Source organism: Cervus elaphus, chromosome 27 (genome assembly GCF_910594005.1).
Source record: "Cervus elaphus chromosome 27, mCerEla1.1, whole genome shotgun sequence".
Taxonomy (NCBI): Eukaryota; Metazoa; Chordata; class Mammalia; order Artiodactyla; family Cervidae; genus Cervus; species Cervus elaphus.
The window spans coordinates 37,544,423-37,554,997 of NC_057841.1; the positions used below are offsets into that span (position 1 = coordinate 37,544,423).

A 10,575-nucleotide genomic window follows, 5' to 3' on the forward strand; every position below is an offset into this window, starting at 1 on the left:
CTGTGGCCACTGCTGAGTTTTCCAAATTTGCTGACATATTGAATGCAGTACTTTCACAGCATCATCTTTCAGGATTTGAAATAGCTCAACTGAAATTCCATCACCTCCACTAGCTTTGTTTGTAGTGATGCTTCCTAAGGCCCACTTGACTTCACATTCCAGGATGTCTGGCTCTAGGTGAGTGATCACACCATCATGATTATCTGGGTCATGAAGATCTTTCTGGTACAGTTCTTCTATATATTCTTGCCACCTCTTCTTAATATCTTCTGCTTCTGTTACCAAGTGAGAGGCAAGATTCAAACCAGGTCTGTCAGCCCATGAGGCCTGTGCCCTTTCTATCACACTGCACTGCCTCTGTGTGTTATAGCATCTTCACACCGACATCTCCCCTAAACCCCCAGATTCCCATGCAACCGTGGCTACAGTGACTAGCTCTGTTCTTTTGCTGTCTGCCCTCCAAGATTCGTGAACTTAGGCCATGGAGTGGTTACTGTTCAGTTGCTAAGTCATGTCCAACTCTTTGCAACTCCCATGGACTACAGCAAGCCAGGCTTCCCTCTCCTTCAGTATCTCCTGGAGTTTGCTCAGACTCATGTCCATTGGATCCATGATGCCTTCCATGGAGTGGTAATGCACATGAAATCTGGATACAACCAGACCTGTTTTGGGGCTTCCCTGGTGGCTCAGCGGTAAAGAGTCCTCCTGCCAAGGCAGGAGATACAGTTCGGTCCTTGGGTCGGGAAGATCCCCTGGAGGAAGACACGGCAACCCACTCCAGTAGTCTTGCCTGGGAAATCTCATGGACAAAGGAACCTGGCAGCGTACAGTCCAGGAAGTTAGGAAGAGTTGGACACGACTGAACAACAACAACAGACCTGCTTTTAACTCTCATTCTCTGTGAACTTTAATTTTTGTGTCACAGAGAAGGAAAATAAAGATTTTATTTTAATCTATAGGCTTCATGGATGAGAATTAATCTTGGCTTAGATGGGAGTGTGTATAGAAAGCGCCCTGTCTAAGGCAGACCCGCAAGCTCTTGTGAATGGCGGTGATTGGTATTTCCACATTTCTTCCCCCAGCACATACCTGCACATGAGCTCTTTCTCCCCAGTAGTGCGACAGCCGAGAATAATGTGTTGTTATAGAGCCTGACACTCCTCAAATACAAGCTGCTGAGCCTCAGACCCACAAAGGCCATCTCAAGGTCACGTCAGGGAAGGCCCTGACCACGGGGCCATCACCCTATCCACTGCTGGGCTGTGACTTTGCTTCTTGGAAAACCTTCCCCATCTTCCAGAATCCCCTGTTTAAACACAATATAGGACCTCCCCGGTGGTCTAGTGGTTAAGAATCTGCCTGCCACATGCAGGGGACACGCGTTCGATCCCTGGTTCGGGAGGATTCCACATTCCACAGAACAACTAAGCCAGGTGCACTAAGTTCTGCAAAAAGAGAAGCCGCTGTGATGAGAAACCCCGAACTGAAACCAGAGAGTAGGCCTCACTCTCTGTGACTGGAGAAGGCTCATGTGCTGCAATGGAGATCACGCAGCTATAAATAAATAAATTAATTAATTAAAAAGGCAGGATGGTGACTGATACAGGCAGGCTGGTGACCGCAGACAGCCAAGGCAGAGAAGAGGCAGAGAAAAATCAATCATGTCAGTGCTAATAACGTTAGAGCTTTAAGGTCACTAACCCTATAGCGCCCTCAGTGGGCAGGGGTAATCCAGCACTCAAACCACTCCAAAGCACAGCAAGTAAAAATGACAATTCCTTCCACTCTTTTCTGTATCCCATCCCCAAGAATGAACCTGGTCTTCCATTGGATGTGTATCCTTCCAGATCTCTTCTTATAGACACTAAAAAGCTACATGCAATTTTTTTTTCATTTTATTCATTCCCAATTTATTTATTTATTTATTTATTTATTTATTTTATTAGTTGGAGGCTAATTACTTCACAACATTTCAGTGGGTTTTGTCATACATTGATATGAATCAGCCATAGAGTTACACATATTCCCCATCCCGATCCCCCCTCCCACCTCCCTCTCCACCCGATTCCTCTGGGTCTTCCCAGTGCACCAGTCCCGAGCACTTGTCTCATGCATCCCACCTGGGCTGGTGATTTGTTTCACCATAGATAATATACATGCGCTACATGCAAATTTTTGAGGATTATCTCGTTCAGACTTTTATCCAAATCACTTTTTTCTCATCCAATACCATGGACATCCCATCATTGTAGACATACAAATCTACAGGCTACTTATAAATAGTTACATCATTTTCTGTGCTGTCAATTTCCCTGGATCTTTTGACCACCCATCTGCTCCAATACATTGTTCCCCAGACCTGCACTTAAGATAGAATCCTAGAGTAGAATTCTTCACTCAAACGCATCATTTAAAACTGTTAATACAAGCATGCCCTCTGAAAATCTTTTCTTTTCCAGGTCAGGAGTACAAGGACTTCAGGCCCCATGCCTTCTCCACAATACCCTTTATAGAAAAACAATTGAGCAGTTCAAAGATAGTTACATGTTGTCAAAACACTTTGTTTAAGAAGGTATATCTAATGCATACTGAAAGATTTCTACTTAAAATGACTGAGAAAACAATTACTGAGCACCTATATTTTGCCACCTTTGTAAGGTGCTGAAATAGAAAGACACATAAAATAATAATTTTTTTTTAAAAAAAAGAGACATAAGACATCATGCCTGCCCTCATTCACTCAAACTGGAAGAAAAGGCAGTTCTGGTCTCAGTAGAACAGTCATTCCAAGCTGTAGGATTGCGTAAGACAGCCAGAAACATGGAGCAAAGATAACCTGAATAAACTCGACATGCAAGTGGCACGGGATAAGGAAATGGGAGGGGGTTGCCAGATCCTCAAAGGCTCTGAATGTCATGAGATGGCTTTTTTCAAAAACTACAGTAAATTATCGAATCCTTCTCAGCTAGACATGCACCTTTTCATTTCAGAAACTCACTCTGGCTGTGGAGTGGAGCCTGGCTGAAAGGACCCCTGACCAGAGATGAGGTGGTAGGCTGAGGTCCCAGAGCTCTGCATAAAGGGACCCAGGGAGGGACCTCTGGCCAAACTGGAGAGCTTGCAATGTCTAAGCAGGGTGCTGTGCCTTGCTGGGCTGGGAGTTAGGCGCTGAGGGAGAAAGATGTGAATGCTTGAAAGGATACTTTTTAGGTCACTGGGGAAGACACTGACTTCTCCAATGCTATACATCGCTGTTGATGAAGAGGATCAGGAAAGAGCTGTATCAGACTCCTGGGTTTGCTAAAAGAAAGTCCTATAAGAATGTAGCAAGGAGCACCTCTTAGGGCAGAGCCTCAGGGTGAGCCCAGTTCCTGGAAGAAAGTGGGAGGGGATTTAAGAGTGACTCAGCTATTGAGCCCTTCGAGGGCACTGGCCTGGGGTCCTCTCTGACCTGCGGCTCTACCTCTGATCTAGCGTCTCTACTCAGTTTATAAGCCCTTTAGCCAGGTCAAAGGGCCTGAAATGCCCACAGCATTTCTGGAGGGGGAAAACTAAAACTTCAGCAAAACAACCGCTGGAGTTTTCCAGCATGAGACAACATTGCTATGATTAAAGTGACTTTGGAGAAAGGTGGGTTTCAGGCTCATAGATCTCGCTCTCAGAGGCATTTTGAAGGAACTCCTGAACATCATGCCCCCGCCCCCGCCCCCCCCCCCCCCAATTTCCCAGGGACTTGGCTCTGAGAAACTCTGATCATCACAACTCATCACAAGAAAACCATAGGCTTCTCAATGAATCTGATGACTGAATTTTTCCCTCTGCCCCCCAGACCCAGTCAGAAACTTGTTTTCAGAGGCCCAGGAATGAGCTCACCCACCAGGGATGTAATTCGGTATCACCCCAACCAAGGAGACTCACAGGACACCCTCAAACCTCTCGGCCCGGCGCTCCCCACACACCCCAGAGACTAACAGAGGCCAGCATTGTCACGCCCTCCCCCAGGAGGATCAGCGGGAGCCAGTGGCATAAACAGACCCTCCTCTGCTCCGCTGAGCCACACAGGAGCATCTAAAGGAACGGGAACAAGGATGCTTTGTGAGCCTACTGGCTGGGCGCCACCCAGCTTCTCACTCCCCAGAGGCGGTGCTCAGTGTGACTGCAGATCCAGGCGAGAACCTCACCACCCCTTGGGGAGGAGGCATCCATGAGCTATTTGAGCAGTTAGTTTGGGGCTGCAGGTTCACTCCAGGCCAGGATCAGAGTCCCATATTGTAGCCTGAGTGTCCTCTCTCTCCCTTACAAGGTCTCCCTTTTTTTTTCTTTTTTTTCTGTTTTCATATTCTGTCCTTTAGTAATACTGTGCCTCTTGAGTGCATGCATGCTCAATCGTGTCCGACTCTTTGCAACCCTTTGGACTGTAGCCCACCAGGCTCCTCAGTCCATGGGATTTCCCAGGCAAGAATACTGGAGTGGGTTGCCATTTCCTCCTTTAAGGGTCTACTTTTTAATGCAAGTGAACTTGTGTCTGATCTGATGTGAATGAAAGGAAGCAAAAATGTTAGAGTGCAGTCAGGAAGCCTAGGGGGGGCGGCCTCCCGTGTCCCTTTCCACCCTACCAGCCTTGAGCCTGACACAAAGCCCCTCCTGTAGGCAGCCAGTCTGTGCCAAATGGGATCTGTTTTCACACCTCTCTCTAGAGATAAGAGGTAGTGCTTGGGAATCACATAACCGAGTTGCGAAATAAAGCTGATCAGCTAAAACTGACCATTTTAGGTGCCAAAGCGGGAGCTGGCTTGGTAGGTCCTCAATGGGGCCACTGTTTTCTTTCCTCCTCACCCTCAAGGAAGCCTCCGGTTGGCCGGCCCGCTGGCTACGGCTGAGGGCAGACAGGGACTTGTTCTCGGTCAAGTGCACTGATGCTCACGCACTGCCCTCCAGGAAGCACTGGGGGCAGCTGACACATCAGGAAGCCCGCCCTCGGCCTCCCAGCAGCGCAGGCAAGTGCTCTGTTGGCAGGCGACACCTGTCAGAAGCTTGATCGCCTAGACTTGCGGGATTTTAGGGGACAAAGGCAAGATGGTGAAGGGCCCTGGGATCTCTAGCCTCCTAAGTACTGTCCACTAGGATGCCCACAACACAGAAAAGCATTATGTGTAAGAATTTTGTGCTCAAGACCCACTCCCATCCCTTACTTGGTCCACTTCTTGAAATAGGATGGGTGGGAGCCCAAATCCAGGTATATAAGCAGAAGCTGTGCGGAGCTACACCTCTGGGAGAGACCAGTGTCTCAGGCTGACTCTGCGCATGACTCTTTAAACCTAGTTATCCAGCCATCCCTCAACAGCACAGTTGTCTGCCCACCCCAGTCAGGCCCCTCTCCTCCTAATCAATCAGGGTTAGGAAGCTTGGTGGCTCAGATGGTAAAGCGACTGCCTACAATGCGGGAGACCCGGGTTGGATCCCTGGGTTGGGAAGATGCCCTGGAGAAGGAAATGGCAACCCACTCCAGTACCCTTGCCTGGAAAATCCCGTGGACAGAGGAGCCTGGCGGGCTACAGTCCTTGGGGTCGCAAAGAGTTGGACACGACTGAGCGACTTCACTTTTTCACTTTCAACCACTGGGACAAACACTGGTTAATTGCAGTTCGTCACTGTGGTTGCTCCAGTGTATAGTTTCATCATCCTGTCACTGCCCCTGAGCTGGTAGTGCAATGCTTAGGGCATCTTCCACTGCACAGACCTTGGGCTCAGAGATGGAGGACCCCAGGCCCCACAATACCTTGCACAAAGACATTTGTTGAATGACTGGATAAAATGGGTAGATGAAGTCTTATCATCAAAATTCAAAATTGAATGAGAGAGACTTCCCTGGCGGTCCAGTGGATAAAAATCTGCCTTCCAATGCAGGGGGCATGAGTTGATCCCTGGTCAGAGAACTAAGATCCCATATGCCTTGGGGCAACTAAGTCCACGCACCACAGCTAGAGAAGACTGGGCACTGCAACAAAGAACCAGCACAGCCAAAAAAAGAATAAATATCAAATATTGATCAGAGATAACCTGAACGTGGCTGCTGTGGTCTGAGATTGCTGTGGGAGCAGGATGGGGGGTGCGGTTCTAGGCTGAGGAGTTTGTACTTGCAAACATGTACATCGAGTGGGCAGGTTCCAACTGACACCAAATATAGAAGTGGAAGCCTGATGGAGACTCAGCACTCTTCCTAAGGTTGGTTACACATGGTGACTTCCACCCAAAGACAATCAGAAGTATGGTAGGACACCTCTGCCTTGCCTTCTTCTCTCCCAGATGCAGTGGTCTTGACTGTGACTCTTCCCTGGATAGAAGGCACTCGGCCAGGCTTCTGCCTCCCTCCAGTGTCTTTATACCCCACGACTTAGCAGAACTGCATTCTCCTTCAATTATTCAACAAACTTTTTATTTTTTAATATGTATGTCTTATAAATGGTCAGAGGATGGATCCTTTTAAATTAGAGAAACAAATTGTGAATCTAGAGCATTCTCATTATAAACAGCATTTTTAAAAATTTTTTTTATTTTATTTTTTGTCTGCAATGTGTGGGATCTTCACTCCCTGTCTAAGGATAGAACCCATGCTCCCTGCACTGGAATCACAGAGTCTTTACCACTGGACCACCAGAGAAGTCCCTCAACAGACTTTTTAAAATAAGGGATCCCAATCTTTGTTCAGCCACTACCTTTTACTATTATTATTATTCCATGGACTCTATGTACTGAAGATCCTGCATACCAAACAAACTGCATTTACTAGGAAACACTTCTTTGCAATCAGCATAGATGGCCAGTGCTACCACCCTGGGTAGATAAAGTCCCTTCTCCAGGTTATCTTCCCAACCCAGGGATCAAACCTGGGTTCTCCATCTAACCCAAAGCTTATTATTCTTTATAATAAGCATCTTATCCTGGCTCAGAGCATTCATTTTTATGCAAATTTTGTTGCGACAAAATATTGAGAACTTTATATTTTTATATTCTGCCATTTGTAATATTGATATGATTTGGGGAATCCCCTCTCCCCCCACATCCATCCACCCAGGACCGTAAGTTAAAACTGAAGACATGAAGTTAAGGTTCTCTTTAAGGAGCAAAGGTTGTAGAGCTTACAAAATGGGAAGAATTCTTTTCTTCCAGTTTTCAGGAATCAAATAAGCTAATGGGCTGAGACAGATCTTGTCTCAACAAGCTTCTCAAGTCCCCAGCCTCAGGGTTGACCAAACCAATTTCTTTCATCTATCTGACTCCCTCCTGCTCATCCAACAAGGGCTGAGAGCTGAAAGGGGTCCCTCAGAGGTAGGCTCCTTCCACTCCTGTGTGCCCTTAAAGGGCCCCCTTTGCCCACTTCCTGTAGGAAGAATTTGTGCCTTGGGTGGGGGTAGTTACAGTAGCAGGGCTGTTAGCAACATCTAAGGCCCTCTTATCTGGCCCTAACCTACCTTCCCGGGGAGCTTATCTCTCCCCCACCCACACTACTTATTTTGCAATCAATGGTCTAGGGTTAGACAGTGGTAGGGAGGAGGGATTCCGACTTTCCCGGGAAGGGTGGGTGAAACTTGAAAAGCATAGTTTGTATGATAATTTTATGTAGGGGTGGGGTCAGGAGGAATGAAAACAAATCCCTCCACCCTTGTCCCAATAATAATTACAGAAAGAAAAACCGATAACATCTGGGTAAATGGAGATCCACAGAAGATAGCTAGGAGCCAGCCCCGATTCCGAGAGGTAAATGAACGTCTTCAGGACTGGTGTGTGGGTGTAGGGAGGGTATAAAGGTCTTCTGTTTATCCAAAGGGGGCAGGGTTGAACAAGATCACTTTCTCTAGCCATGGGGTCTCCTCCCAGTCCCTGGTCAGATCTTAGGTTCTCATCCCTCCAATGTTTATTCTGTTTATTTCATCCACACTTCCCTCCAGCCCTCCAACCTTCCTACCAGCCTCAGTTCAGTTCAATTCAGTTAAGTTGCTCAGACAACCCCATGGACTGCAGCACGCCAGGCTTCCCTGTCCAAACCAACTCCTGGAGCTTGCTCAAACTCATGTCCATCGAGTCAGTGATCCCACCAGCCTACAGGCTACTTTCTGAGGCCCCTACCCTCCTCTGACCCCTGTATTGATATCCCGGCTGGACCTCAACATTCACTGGCCTGCTGGTGTCATCACTTCCACAAGCCATGAGAAGCTTGGACACTGTTACCCAGGTGTTCACGGTTGCTCTCAATTTGGCATCTATGTTTTTCAATATCTTAATCATCTCTGAAGTCCTATCAGTGAGACCCCATCTTAAGTCCTGAACTTTTCAAATGATCTGGTAGCACTTCTGTTACCTTTATTGCACTAATTTTGATAATTCAACTTTTTTTTTTAATTCAACTTTTTGGAACACTGATTTGTCTAAAGTTATCTCTTCCATTAGACTGCAGGGACTTTGTTTCGATCACCAGTATAGCAGAGTTAACAGTTACTGCTTACTATTAGCTAGCGTCAGTCACTCAGTCATGTCCAACTCTTTGCAATTCTATGGGCTACACCAGGCTCCTCTGTCCACGGGATTCTTCGGTCAAGAATACTAGAGTGGGTAGCCATTCCTTTCTCCAGGACATCTTCCCCACCCAGAGATCAAACCCAGGTCTCATGTATTGTAGGCAGATTCTTTACCAATTAAGCCACCAGGGAAGCCCCACTGTTTAACCAAGCGCTTTCTATATAGACTCTGGATCAAGAAATGCATGCAAGGAGCTTTGCATACATTCTTCACACACAATCTTATTAAATTAATTAGATGTCACTTCCAATTTGTAAATTAGGAAATTTAGTCCTTAGAGGGTTAACCAAGGCCCCCGCCCCCCAGCAAATCTGTGTGGAAGAAGGACCAGTCCCCTGGCCCCAAAGTCTTTGCACCCCCCCACCCCCCCCACCCCCCGCACTATCTCTCATCCCCTTGGCTGTGTATAATGGGTTAGGTGACTGAGTGAATGAATGAAAGAATGAATGCTATGTTTAACAACTTACCATCCACATTCCCAGTGTGGACCATGGCACTTTCAAATTGTTTCTCTTCTTTTTTTATTTATTTATTTTTTTTTTTCAAGAATCTGATTCCAAATCATTTCCCCTTCTTAAACCTCTAAGGATACGTGTCTTTGTAAAATACATTGTGGTGTTTTATATACTTATTTTCTTCCTAATTGTTCTTATTTTTTTGGCTGTACCATTGGCTTGTGGGATCTTGGTTATCCAACAAGGAATCGAACCCATGCCCCCACCAGTGGAAACGCAGATGCTTAACCACTGGGCCCCCAGGGAAATCCCCATATTTTTCATCTATTTTATTTTTTTTTTTTTTTTTTTTAAATGACACAAAATTTAATTTTAAAGACAACACTGAAAAGTGAGTATATTTAACTATACTCAGCTCACTATAGAGCAAGTGGGTGAGTGCAATAGTAATTCACGCTATAGCATGTTTAGTGAACTGGCAAAAGAGAAAATGGGTCAAAGGAAGATGGAGAAATTTTCCCTTTTCATTAGAACCGAGGGGCTCCGTAATCATCTGGCATCCGCTCAATGTTGTACCTATGGTTAGAAATGTACATGATGGGAACTCCAGGGATCTTCCGGATTCTTCGTTTAAGGTCCCGGTCAACTGTGGCCACAATGTAACACTTGTGCTGAGTTACTCTTTGTACTAAGCAGTCATCTGCATAGGTTCCTTTGTGTGTACATGGTAATCGTTCAAATCTTGGATCCTTGGCAATCCTTAAAGCCACTCTATACTTCTGCCCCAATTTCTCAATTTCAGCCATTACGCAGTCCGTTATACAAGGGATACACTTCGCATACAGACAGTCCATCATTGACTGCACTAAGTCCAGTTTGGCTTTAATGGAAAAGTTGATAAAGTTGGTATCGACCAGGATGTGGTAAGGTGGGCCCAGCTGCGTGTTATATTGGAAGAATAAGCAGGAAGGGTGTTGGGGGACTTCTCTTTCCTTGAGTGCACTGGGATCTTTCTTTTCTTTCTTTTTTGGTTTTAATCTATCCTTTTCTTTAAGCCTCTGATCTCTGAGACTAAGCATTCGCTTCATGGTCGCATACTTCCGTGTTTTCTTTTGCTTCCCCATGTTCAAGCCACGCTCTTGTTACTTCCGGACTCATCTATTTTAATTAATGATGGGAGTCTTAGAGACTTTGTTCTACTTCTTACTGTTTCAATTAACAGTATGCTTTTTAAATACATGCTGGTGTATCTATATCAAATTTCTCACTTCCAAAAGCCAGACAGAATTCCATAGTTTATATCCACCAGTGTTGACTTACCTTGGGCTTCCCTTGTGGCTCAGATGGTAAAGAATCCACCTTCTATGCAAGGGGCCCAGGTTCGATTCCTGGATGAGAAAGAGCCCCTGGCGAAGGGAATGACAATCTACTCCAGTATTCTTGCCTGGAGAATCCCATGGATAGAGGAGCCTGCCAGGTCCACGAAGTTGCAAAGTGTCAGACACGACTGAGCAACTAACACTCTCTAATTTACCTTGTCCCC

The 10,575-nt window shown here is 46.1% G+C and overlaps 1 protein-coding gene across 1 annotated transcript; it reads right to left on the minus strand.

The window, feature by feature from the left end:
- Positions 1-9,478: 9,478 nt before the first annotated feature.
- Positions 9,479-10,185, minus strand: LOC122684773 (rRNA-processing protein FCF1 homolog). The gene has a single exon (XM_043889096.1). The coding sequence runs from the start codon at positions 10,154-10,156 to the stop codon at positions 9,560-9,562; it is 597 nt and encodes a 198-aa protein (XP_043745031.1). The 5' UTR covers positions 10,157-10,185; the 3' UTR covers positions 9,479-9,559.
- Positions 10,186-10,575: the final 390 nt, after the last annotated feature.

Bases quoted from the DNA above. Each gene is read 5' to 3' on its own strand.
- LOC122684773 (XM_043889096.1), bottom strand. From the start codon at position 10,156: ATGGGGAAGCAAAAGAAAACACGGAAGTATGCGACCATGAAGCGAATG.